The sequence below is a fragment of the Stereum hirsutum genome (genome assembly GCF_000264905.1).
Source record: "Stereum hirsutum FP-91666 SS1 unplaced genomic scaffold STEHIscaffold_2, whole genome shotgun sequence".
NCBI lineage: Eukaryota > Fungi > Basidiomycota > Agaricomycetes > Russulales > Stereaceae > Stereum > Stereum hirsutum.
Window position 1 is genome coordinate 329,177 of NW_006763132.1, and position 12,434 is coordinate 341,610.

Sequence of the window (12,434 nt, forward strand, 5' to 3'; positions counted from 1 at the left end):
GAGCCCAACTCTTCCAGAGCACTCATGCCCTGTGTCTCACAAGAACACCCAGTCTTAGCGAACGTGGAAGAGAGGGACGCGGCATGGAAAGATGAATGTATGTCAACTTGAAGTTACCCAACGTGCAAGCCACTGAAGTTCTATCCCGCCTCTTGAGATTCACCTGATGCGGTAATCCCCCTCCGAACGCCCATACGTCCCCGATCCTCCATCGCTCTGCCTTGAAAAAAATTTTGAAGGTCGGCGGTCAGGAAGTGGCCCAAACAATCTCCACGTCGTCGGTGTTCGTTCTAAAGAGTCGAGACGTTCCAGCGAAGGTTATTGACGTAGATAGTGGTGTCTCGAAAGATTTCGAGAGCACGGAGCGCCAGTTCCACACCCAGGTGTCCAGACAGGTGGAGGTCTTTGAGAGTTCCCGCACAGGCGTAGAGGAAGCTACCGATATTCGCAGACAGGTCCTGGTCCAGGTCGTCTTCGTCCCAGTCCTCGCCATCATATTCCTCGTCATCGTCCTCATCGTCCTCGTCCTCATCGTCCTCGTCCTCATCGTCCTCGTCTTCGTCATCGTCATCCTCCAGTGATTCTGCGACATCGGGCGCCTCTTCGTCGCTCGTGCTCACCTTCAAAACTCGCAAGACGGGAGATCGTATTAGAGAAACGAGGTCGACGAGACACTCGACATGAAGTACTTGGCCAATCTCAAGGTAGGAAAGTGCTGGGATTGATATCGGTAGTACCGGACCCTCCGGCTGTAGAGGCTCAGCGTCGCAAGCCGATATCTCCAAGCTAGTTAACTCAACGCAGTTACTAAAAAACTTTAAGAGTTCGGAGATGTCTACGTCTCCGTGGATCGACAGGAGGCGGAGATGCGTCAGTTGGGCCCAGGGTATGTGGTCCAGGAGATCCGGCTCCAGCCGGATGCTCAGGCGACGCAGGCTTCCGGACGACCGGACGGCCTCGCTGAACAACGGTAGGAAGATGGGACCGGACTGGTCTGCGAGGTAAAGGCTTGTAAGGTTGGCAAGAGCACCAGGAAGCAATGGTCGGAGAACATGATTCTGAAGAACATCGCCTGCGTAGATGTAAACGTTTTCCCAGCGCGTGGACACCGAGAGTAGCTGATCGAGGACATGCCATTGGATTGATCTCTTGCTGTTGAGCTTGCCGGCATCGATCTCGAGGAAGATGGAAATGGGATGGCTGCCTGCTCGGCGTATCGAATTGCGTAGGAACCGAAGGAACTTGTTCCCGATGCGGGCGTCCTCAAGTATAAGGGGGGCATGCACATTAGAGAAGAGATGTGGTTGTGCGAGTACGAGGTCCCGCCAGTATCTACAGGTATGCATCAAGTTGTACGGAGCCTCTGCGAGGACATTTCGACGATGCCCAGAACGAGAGATGGGTACTGACGCGACCATGTCGAACACCTCAAGGAGAAGCTCTACCGGGAGGCGTTGGATTTCGAATGCTTTCTGTTAGATAATCTAAGTGTCAGAAGGAGCGCAGATCATAGTGCATATATGACATACTGATCTTGGTCTTGAATGACTCGCATTCCTGGCTCGCTTGAGGGCTCCCATTGAGATGGAGGAGGATGGGAGGAAGATGGCGCGGGGGTGATGATGGGAGAAAGGCGACGTTCGATTCTCCGCGCGTGCACGAGCAAAAGGACCCGCGTCGGTGATCTCCGGCGCGCCATCGATATCCCACGCAGAAACGCAACGCGGTTTAGTGCCATCAACATACAGTGTTCGACGATAGACGTCAGAGGGGACGCGCATCGAAGATACTGCAACGGTTAAATAGGTGAGTAGTCAGGGCTTTATATTTCGGAATGAAAAACCTTGTGTCGCTATGGTCAGCGATTGGGCATAGATACGATGGGGGCTGGAGAGGTCTCCGGGGGCTCACGCCACTCAAACAATCAGCTCAGGAAAAAAAGGTCGTGTTGTCTTTTCCGTTGTCATCTTTGACGAAATTGTGGCTCATAGCATGCACAAAGACGAGGGTATACCTATCTGGCCACAGTAGAGTGTTTTTGTGGAGACAAAAAAGGCGCATATACGCCTCCTTGCATTAGACTTAGTGCCACATTATATGGTGGTCTAAAACTTTCCTTCACTGACGAGAAGAGAATTTTCTGGGTAGACGAATGATTCAGCCTAATATACAGAGATCGATGAGCGATGGGGGGTAGTTTAGACTGACCCAAGTGCACCCGACACAAGCTCTATGTTCATTCGGCGTCACAAACCTGGACTTTGATAGAAGCAGTTCATGGCACACTATACCTGATCTACTGATCCCTATCAAAAGTGTGAGCCTGCGGAACTCTCTTGAGTGTCTCTGAGTCGAATCAGTGTCATTTCCTCACTATTGCGTCCTCATTGAGGCCTTCCCGGCTGCATTCCGCACATGCTCCTCTTTCGTGGCATAACTATTTGTTCCAAGCCACGTGAATTCATGTTTTTCGTTGCATTGACTCTATACAGGCGCAAACTTTCCAGCCTAGGGGAGTAGTAGAGTTCAACAAGGGATGGCATTTCGGAAGCGTGGATTCTGACCTAGCCTCTTTGCAGCTCAGCTGTGGATGAGCGTCTCCAGAGCCTGAATCCTTCGTTCACGTTGAGAGGGCCTTTGCGCAAGGTTAATACTCGTTGTCGACATCAGTGAATGACTCCAGGCTTAAGGAAGGAGGGGACATACCCAGGTTTCCTATATTGACTTACCGATCCACAAGTTCTTCTATCAGCGTTCGATTCTTTCTGAACATGACCGAGATGGGCGCTACCATTCTCAGCTCATATCATTTTCCACTCTGAAAGTCAGAGACATTTGGAGATAAAAGCATGCTCTAGCGAGGCGCAGACAAGGACCATGAGAGGAGGACCCCGTGTCAGCGTTTAGTGGGCTTGTTGCGATACCACGACCACTGGTTTATTTGAGTAATGTCGTGTGAGCCCAGCCTTTCCAAGACGTGTATTCACGATATAATGAACGATTAACACAAAAGAGAGAGCTCACGAACGTGGAACATATCGTTCGCGAGCTTGAGCCCCGCGGAGGGGCGCTATTCGATGGTTTAGGGGATGCGCGGGATCGGCAGATTTATCGAGAGAGATGCGCGAACTATTGTGAACACGCTATCCAGAAAATCAGCATTAGGCCATGTAATGGGAGATCTGCAGGGGGAAGACGGAAAAATCGCCAGGGGGAGGGTAGCCGGGGTTGATGATGGACGTCGAGAATAGGAATATCGTCATTGGTGCGCCGTTGCTCTGGGTGCTTTGTTCACGCGAAGCAAAGAGGACTGATTCCTGGAACAGGGCGTCCATCAAGAACAAAGAAGCTCGGTTCAAGCTCGGTTCGCCTCAGGTTTGCCTCGAGGGGGGCATGTTCGGACTGGCACTTATCCTGTACAGTAAGTGCAGTAATCAATCTACATCACAATAGCCACATGATGTGAAAACGCAGGCGAACATATCATGGATGAGTACAAGACCAGACAGGTTTGAAACAGGTCCGCGAAACTTTGAATGCCCACTGGCAGCAGCTCGAACCAACTCCGTTTCCGTTTCAGCCTCTTTGGACATATCTGAGTCCTCTCCTGCACCGAATCCTTCACAAATGCGCACCCCTTCCTGAACGTCTCCTGCCTGGGATCGTCCACACCTCAGATGCCGATATACCATGTGTGGGTCCCCTATGAGCATCATGAGCTTGGGGGTCAAATAAGCTGTGGCCGTGTAACGTGTGCCAAGGATTCGGAGGATAGGAGGCCTGTTAGTGCAGCAGAGTCATTACTTGTGAAGGAAAAGATGCACATCGTAGCTTCAAGAACGTGGATAAGATCCAGATCATCAACGTACTGTATATCTAGGCGACGCGCCTTTGCTTACCACGATCCTTCGGGCGCCCAAGTCCATGTCGAGTGTGCCTTCATGATGCTCAAGTACGGCGAGACCGAGACCAAGACCAGAAGAACGAAGTAGAGATGTGCGAAATTGTGTGAATTGCAGGAGTTTGCGAAGACTGAAGCTAAGGACAGGGGCTAGGACATGATATATATGGGGAATGATGCAAGCGAGACTGTGTTGTCAGAGTCAACTCAAAATGTAAAAACAGAACGAACAAACAAACAAGAGATAATATGAGGATCTGAGGAGGGTGGAGATGGGGATGGGGATGGGAATGCGTAGGTGACAGCGGCGGTAGACAGTGAACAGTGAGCGTGGTATGGATGTGGATGTGGATGTGGATGTGCAGCGCAGATGGACGCTTAAGATATAATGACAACACAAGATAGGCACGGAAGAAATGAGCGAGGGTGTGTGGTGTGAATGTGGGGCAAGGAGACAGACAGACAAGAGACTATGAGATGATGGAGTGGGATGGGATGGGATGACAGGACGTGTGCGAGAGAAGTGTGAGACATAGAGAAAAACGAAGGACAGTGGAGTGCAAATATAGACACTGGTTGGATTAAAATGAAAGAATATGCGACATAAATGAGAAAACAACGAACGCGTCGACAAATGAACCCCAGGGAACAAATGGACAGATATGTCAAAGAATGAAATGGTCTGTGCACGGACGAAGATCGCGAGAAGGGGATATAAGTATCGACATTTCTGCTCCATCGCCATATCGACCGAGCGAACAAACACATCCAAAAAAATGACTGACACACCATGCACAGCAACCATAACCACGAAACGAGTGAAAGAAACAGATGGGGCCAGACGAAAACGAGCTCAATCGACGTCCATGGGAAAATCGTCCCTTCCCATCCTGAAAGACTCATCGTCCATACCGACATCAGTGTCACCTCGCATACCCATGATCCTCGCGTTTGATGGCCCTGCAATCGCAACCTCGACCTCAAGCCCCCTCCTGGGATTCTCCGCTTGTGTTCCAGGGGCCGCAGTAGCCACATCAGGCTGCCGCGGCTGTGCGAAGAAACGACTTATCTCTTCGTGAGTCAGAGGAGTAGGAGCATCGATAGCATCGATGAGGGAACCTATCCCACCCGGCATCGTCTCCGCCCGCCTCCGCCCATGACCAACCGCCAACCTATCCAATTCATCTTCGGCACCACGTCTCCTCTCCCGAACCTGGCCCTGTGGCGGTACAACAGTGCCGCCTTGTTGACCACTCGGGCCAGCACCCGTCGCCCCAAACGGCGAAGGCTCATAGACCGCCCTTCCCCATCCCGGCTCAGCAGCTCCAGGACGCGCATTCCACGTAACAGGCGCGGGTGCGCCTGGCCTCCTAGGGTTGGCTGCTGGCTCGTCCGCATTGTCTCTCAAGGCCGCTGTCCATGCTCTGGGGCCGTCCATATTCCGAAACACTTGCGCCATCGCTCTCGCCATCTGTGTCGAATCGACTCCAGCGGCGGTAGTAGCGACGACCCTTTCCCTCACGCGCTCCCGATCCCTCTCTCGCTCGCGATCGACCCGTGCGGGTCTCGGTGGCCCGGGCGGTGTGAGACCAAGTCCCGTCCCCATGTCTGGTCGTACACCGAGGAGTTCTGCGAGCTGCTCAGCTGCTGGACGGGAAGAAGATGGACGGGCGGAGGGGACTGCGGCGTCCGGTTGTTCTGTGGCTTCGTCATCACCGTCCTTGGCGCTGCACCAGAAACGGTGGCCTTCGCTCCAGGCGGTCGACTGACATTCTTTACCACAATACTTCGCCTTTCGGCAGCGTCGACACTTCGCGAACTCTCGAGGGTATGACTCCCATCGACCGCACAGCACTAGACGATTGCCCAAAGTGAGCAAAGGTAACGACCAGAGAAGTGGAAGAGAAGATGACGTACTATTGGCACATTGCCGAATGCCACCTCTGCTATCGTCCTTCCTGCAAGCATTCCGCATGATGACACCAGCCCAATACTGAATCTCCTGCGGTAAACTAGGGGGAGGATTTGGCAGGTCACTCTCGCTTGAGCTAGGTCTGAACGTAAACCTCTCCACAAGGGAAAAGACGTTCGTCTGCCTTTGCGGCGCCGATGGCGTGGTCGCAGCAGCAGCCGGTGAGAGGGATGGCCCAGCAGGCGTGTGTGCACGCTCTTTCTCCTTCCCACGGCCGAACGCTTTGAAGAAACCGCTGGTGGATTCTTTGTGCGATGGAGCGATACTGGAAGCGGAAGACGCAACAGTAGCGTTCGACGTTGACGGAGGTGCGCGTTGAAGTCCGACTGTTGCTGGGTGGAAACTCGCCCGAGGCTTGTAGAACGCTTGTCGGACATGAGGGTATTTGCTAAGATAGGCAAGTAATTGTAGGCTCAGCAGCACGTCCTCGTCCCGATACGGGCCATCACTATCCTTCTCAACGCCTCCGTTACCGTGGCGGTGATGGTGGTGGTGGTGATGGTGATGGACGTGGGCAGTTCGGGGGAGTAGAAGGGGAGCAGGACGGGTTTCTGGAGGAGCGGGATTGTTGGGACGAGCGATGGGAGGAAGGGGATGGATACGATGAGGCGGGGCATTCGGGCGGACAGTTCCCTCCTCCGCTGTATCGCCGTCGTCGCTGTCGCGTGGGGTTCCAATCGGCAGGTTAACGTTCCCAGCCCGAGGTGTGACATCGACGCCATGCCTCCCTCTGCGAATGGTCCCCGTCCGAGTCATATTGATGGTGGTAGTTTCAATAGCCCCTGGAGCGCCCGGTGGTGCACCCATCGCGAAATCGTCGTTTGGCTCCAGGCTAACGATACCCTCCTCCACGCCTACGCCTTCATTCATGCCTACACCACCGACGCCGATCTCCTGATCACGATTAATGATGATATGTGCGTCCGCGTTGACCTCGAGCGAAGCCGCCGTCGGCGTCGTATCCGATACGATGCCCACTGCCCGTCTCGTAGTGTGCGGTGATGTTTGAGTCGCTGTACGTGCCATTGGTTCCGGCGATGGTGATGTGTCAGTGAGTGGACCCTGTGATCGATCCTCGCCTTCGCCATCCATCATATCAACGTCTCCCTCAAGCCCGTCACCATCATCCTCTGTCTCCGTCTCAGGCCTCGAATTGTTGGCGCTCGTATCGGCGCTCGTGCTAGCTGATGGTATTTCACGTTCGCGATGGCGTGTGTGGACAGTTGGGCGGCGAGAAGGATCCCAAACGGGGCGGGCGATGATAGTCCCGCTGCGCTCTCGGCCAGGGATCTCGACGGCGCCGGTAGGAGTGTTAGAGCCTATAGGTGTAGAGTTCGTAGATGTTTCGGTAGAAGTGTCGGTGGAGCTAGGTTGGTCGACGGTTGTGGTGGTAATACTTGGGCGCGAGGGGCCGGCGAGAGTCACATCGGTGGGCCGTGCAGTACGAGTGCGAGATGCGGGTGGCTGCTCGGCGTCCATGGAATCGTCATCCTGCAATGGAGTCAACGTTAGCATCGTGTTCAACCGATTCCGAAAGATGTACAGAAGGGGACGCGCACGACGCGATGCCGACTGCTGACAGAGATTGGGCCGAAGAGGCTCCGAGGAGGACAAGGCGGACGCCTTTAAGCTCGACTCATGAGACAGGTTTTGCGACAAGCCTGAAGACAACATGACTACAGTAGCCCAGCTATCCCTCTGCCAAAATCAATTGGTTTGGGTTTGTGGCGTACACAGGGCAATGCCGGCACTCTGATTGGGCACGCAATGGCGCCGGCCGATGACAGAGAGCGCACGAGAACTCTCGTAGGCAAGATATAACGAGATTGAAACGCGAGGAACAAAACTCTCCAGAAAAAAAGAGATATATGACTCACCTCATCTGGTCTTGCTATACGCCGTCGTGTGGCCAACTGCTGCCTCTCCAACTGCTGCCTCTCCAATGCCCTCGCCAAATCCGCCGCCTGCTCCCTCGCCTGCTCCCTGTTCCTCAATTCATTCTGAGCAGCTCTCCTCGCACTTCTCTGTTCTCTGGTCTCCCTCGGTAATCCACTGGCACTCGAACTCGGGCCGGTGGCAAAACCCTTCGACGCGAGCCATGCCTCGAGAACGCACCCGACGACATCTAGGGTGCCTGCTTGGACAACCCTACTCCTAATCGGCTCCGAGCCTCTTACGCCGATGTTGACGACACATTGAAATGCGAGAGAGAAACGATAGGCTGCGTGTCGGTCGAAAGACTTGGGGTTCAGGGTTGGTTGGGGCTGTGGCGGGTGGTGATGGACAGGCAGAAGGCCGTATAAGATAGCTGGATTCTCGGGTGGCGGAGGTGAGATACAGAAATCGTGTAACAGGCGTACAAGACGCTCGAGGCCGCCATCCATGGTCATGATCTCGCGGATGCGGGGCGACGTCGCGGTGAGATAGGTAAGATGTGTAAGCGAGTTGAACAGTGGGAGAGGCGCATTTGTGTCGAGTGCTACAACCAAAGATCGTTAATAACGTCCCCATCGCAGAATATCCTCGACATTGCCGGGATTTTTGGCTGACCTCGTCTGTCGTAGAGCTGGGATGAGATGCAGACAGAAGCCCTGTTCTGGACAGGGAAGGCGAAGTTGGACTCGCGCATCGGAGTGGCACGGCCTTACGGGACAAAGCTGGAGATTTACAAGCACTAGATGGTGAGGCAGAGGTCTCTGGGAGGCACGTTGTGTTGAACAGTGAGCTGAAGGTCGTCGTCGTCGTCGTGGATGATGATGAAGCCAGCTTGCGCTCCGATGGCGCTCTGTTTGGTTCTGTTTGTCTATCCCGCCGGTGCCGATGCGCCAGTGCCTGATTCGGTGTCGCGTGCCGCTATTGTTCCTGTTTCGGCTTCCTGCAAGGACAAGGCCAACCGTTTTGCAAGGAAACAGCAGAGCAGCTCGGAATAGATCTCTTTTCCAAGTGAAGTACATCTACTGGGGGAGCGTTGCCTTCGGCACCAGCCACCTTGCTTGGGAAACTGGTTTGGAGCTCCCCCGTTCTCACTGGTATAGATTATGCGGTCAACGGCTATTGGAGAACAACCATTCACAGAGAAATTGAAGAAAGAGCAATGAAAGAGCCTCTTGGAGTCAAACTCAGGGTAGGACTTTGAGATCGTCGGCGAACGCATTGCGGCTCGCTCGGAGGCCTGATAGAATATATGGGTTCGCGGCTGTGTCTCATTGCGCAAAACGGTGCTTCGGGATATACCTGCTGTCATACCACCTCTTCTGGACCACTACTTTGTGCGGCCTCTCAAATTCAATTCTTCACATTCAATTGGCGACACTATTCCTGCTGCGAATCGCTCAGAGGGGCCAATGAATCCTTTGGTTGATTGTGGGTTCGCGGCTCTGTCCCAGACCGCGCAAAACGGTTCTTCTCAATATATCTGCTACCATAGCGTCTCTTTTAGACCACTACTTACTTTGTGCGGCCTCGGATTCTTGACATTTGGTGGCACCAATCCTACATTCGAACATTTGCTCTGCACTGAATATTGGAGTCGTCTTCTAACCGAATGGTATAATGCGGATAGAATGCTAGACCCCAGGGCATTATGGACTTCAGGGAGGCCTTGACATCCGTGATTGCGCTGAAGAGACCTAAGAGGGAGGGTTTGTATGGTAGTCGAGGGTGGAGATAGACTCCGTGTGTTTGAGGACTCCAGGCGGACAGACCTAGTACAATCGTGGGCCAGAGTAACCTCGACAATTGATACCCCGTATGAGCCAAGCATTCAGACAACTGAGAAGGCTGAGCATGGTCCACATTGATGTTCCTTTGTACCGCCACCTAGGAGAACGCGACAAGAACAGCGAAAAAAAAAACAATGGAGGGGATACATAGAGCAAGATATCCAGTACCAAGCACCTGAAAGTTAACTATGAGTGCTTACAACCGTCATTCAGAAGGCCACTACATACCTCGAGCAACGCACAGGATGTGGTCGAACTTGAATGTACAGGGAGGGCGGTGTGGCAACAGCGCCACACATCATTGTTTGCGTATGTTTGTGTGGGGGATCGTTCTCGAGTGCAATTACGGGGGTTGGAAGGACCTTGTCAAGCAAGGTAATCTGTTGATCGAACAATTTTGCAACCTCTTCGATCAATGAATGAACCCCTCGCGCTCCTGTCGCGCTCTTCTTGCGCTCTTCAAGTTCTCTTCGGGGCCACCGTGGCACACACCTTCCATGCCTCAGGCTCAAGACGCTCTTTAGGAATTCGAATGGGACCATAACCGTTCGTATGGATATGCAACCGTCATTGCCTTTCCACAATCATCCCCTGCACTAACTATGCGCCTCCCTTGACAAACAGATCATATCCTTGGTAAACCGTCTTCTCCCACTCGTCCTTCAGAGCGACCAGCTTCTCGTCCGTATTAGGCACACTGGATCCTTGTCAGCTCATTCCATATTTCTAATGAATCCAAAGAAACAACACTCACACTTGAGCGAAAACCACCATCTGCGCACAGCATCAGGCTCGTGAGTCAGTAAACCATGGTCATTGACTGACAATGACTCACCACAACGCCCTTCGTAGGATCAGCCATCCAATGCGTGTTCGCCCAGCCTGTCAAAGAAACAGTCAGTGAGTAAAAGAAATCACATGCTCCAACCTGACCCAACACTAAAGCGCACCTTCCCAAGTTCCCGTCCTCTCCCCTCTTCCGGTCACACTAGACCCCTTCGGCATCAACAGGCATCCCATCCCCCACTGCTTCTCGATGTTTGGAAACAAAACTTTACCTCCCGCTGCTATCGTCGGGCGTTCGAGCCAAGCGGCCTGATCTGGGGTGAGCTGGCCTTCGAATATTGACTTAACTGTCTCCGGCTTTAGGATTCGTTTTCCTGTGAACGCTGTGAATGTGGCGGCCTTGTGTCAGCACAGGGTACGAGCGCAATGAGACGAGTAAAGAAGAATGGAAGATGGAACTTGTGTTATGGACGGTGAACGACATGGTAGGCACGTACGATGAACACCATCGTTAACAAGTGGTAGCAACGCTCGAGCATACTCATCTCCCCTCCCGTACAAGCCCGAACCCCCAACATGATCGACAACGTCGTCCGATATGAGCTTTCCGCGTACAGTCACCCTTCCATCAGGCCAGCGGAAATGTGTACCCGTGAAACGGGAGCGCTGGTCTTCTGTCAGCTCGAAGCTATGAGGGCTCATTAATGTGGGTCTATGGTAGAGATGGAAGTTTACGGACTTGATGTCGTGAACGCCACATGGCTCGAGGATCTGTTCTTTCATGAAATCTCCCAGCTTCTGGCCTGTAATGGATTCGACAACAAGGCCGGCCCACTCAAGAGCGCCCTATCCCACAAGTGTGCCGTCATCACTCGAGTGCACACCAGAGAAGTCGTGGATCGTTACTCACTCCATATTCCCACTTCTCTCCGGGCTGCGAATTCAAAGGTCCGCCACCATGAAATTCCTAGCGCATCCATCAGCTCTCCCAGACCAAAACCACAGCAACGGCATTCCTCAACAATGAAAACGGACTACACGCACAACTCTAGCTTGCACATACGGCTCCATGCTCGTCGCGATAAACTCTATAACTTCCGGAGTAAGGTCTGTAGAAGGGAATGCGACACCAGACGTGAACGTCATGAGCATTCGAAGGGTTATCGGTCCTTTGCGAGGCACGAGATCAAATTTTCCTGGTTCGGTCGTATCTTGACGGCTACCAATATACAACGGCGGTCAATGTCATTATATGGCTGCAAGGGGCGGTCGGAGGAAAATTCGGACGTACACAAGCTGCTTAGCAAGCTCGGGTATATGCCCTAATATATCCTCATCGAGCGTGACAAGTCCTTTCTCGACACATTTCAGGATACACATGGAGGTGAGGATCTTCGTGCATGACGCCATCCAGAACATCTACATCATTCGCAGATCAACAAGTTGGTACAATGAGCGATCAACGGCTCTTGCCAATGTAAGAAGCGATACTACCCACCGTATCGTCCGTCATAGGTTCAGCACTATTGATGGCCTTGGTTCCTAACGATCTCGAGTAAAGTGTCGTCCCGTTCCTCGAGAGAGCGATGAACTGAGCGCCAGGTAGGCCTGTTTCTCCGAACTTGGCGTCGAGGAGTCTGTCGCATTCAACTAAGCAAACAAAATTCGGAATGAATGATCTGCAACAAAATCATTGGGAAGACATACATTGCAATGAGCGCAACATCTCGTCGTTCATCTCGGCGGCAAGAATGATTAAAGGTCTCGGTCGGATGTGAAAAGGGACAAATCTCCGCGAGGCGATGTTATCGTCTGAACTGCTTATATAGGCCAGCCAAGGAACCGCATTACTAGCAATAGGGGCAACATCTGGAGATCCCACCGGAACCCACCCGAGGTCTGACGACGTCCAAGTTCCACGTCAGGAATCTTCTTCAACGAAACGAGTACATGATGAGCTACGCCTTTTCAACAGGGGGGCCGGTGTATGCCACGTCTTCCATGAGTGCACAGGTTGGAGGCCTCAGTCATCAAACCTAGTCCGAATCGAACT

At 53.0% G+C, this 12,434-nt stretch overlaps 3 protein-coding genes across 3 annotated transcripts; all 3 read right to left on the reverse strand.

Moving 5' to 3' along the window:
* Window positions 1-290: 290 nt before the first annotated feature.
* On the reverse strand, window positions 291-1,781 carry STEHIDRAFT_152358 (uncharacterized protein; the record flags this gene model as incomplete). Its single annotated transcript, XM_007299515.1, has 2 exons — window positions 291-1,472; window positions 1,530-1,781. 2 exons carry the CDS (start codon window positions 1,779-1,781, stop codon window positions 291-293), a joined length of 1,434 nt encoding a protein of 477 aa, XP_007299577.1.
* Window positions 1,782-4,162: 2,381 nt separating this feature from the next.
* Window positions 4,163-8,598, reverse strand: STEHIDRAFT_90479 (uncharacterized protein). Its single transcript, XM_007299429.1, has 4 exons — window positions 8,424-8,598; window positions 7,751-8,352; window positions 5,819-7,364; window positions 4,163-5,755 (listed from the first exon to the last, which is right to left on the reverse strand). The coding sequence occupies exons 1-4, from the start codon at window positions 8,500-8,502 to the stop codon at window positions 4,755-4,757; spliced, it is 3,228 nt and encodes a 1,075-aa protein (XP_007299491.1). The 5' UTR covers window positions 8,503-8,598; the 3' UTR covers window positions 4,163-4,754.
* A 1,543-nt stretch (window positions 8,599-10,141) lies between these two features.
* STEHIDRAFT_117946 (beta-lactamase/transpeptidase-like protein) lies at window positions 10,142-12,148 on the reverse strand. The gene is made up of 11 exons (XM_007299517.1): window positions 12,089-12,148; window positions 11,880-12,031; window positions 11,673-11,800; window positions 11,426-11,600; window positions 11,292-11,348; window positions 11,121-11,227; window positions 10,879-11,069; window positions 10,546-10,764; window positions 10,431-10,477; window positions 10,350-10,369; window positions 10,142-10,292 (listed from the first exon to the last, which is right to left on the reverse strand). The coding sequence occupies exons 1-11, from the start codon at window positions 12,117-12,119 to the stop codon at window positions 10,196-10,198; spliced, it is 1,224 nt and encodes a 407-aa protein (XP_007299579.1). The 5' UTR covers window positions 12,120-12,148; the 3' UTR covers window positions 10,142-10,195.
* Window positions 12,149-12,434: the final 286 nt, after the last annotated feature.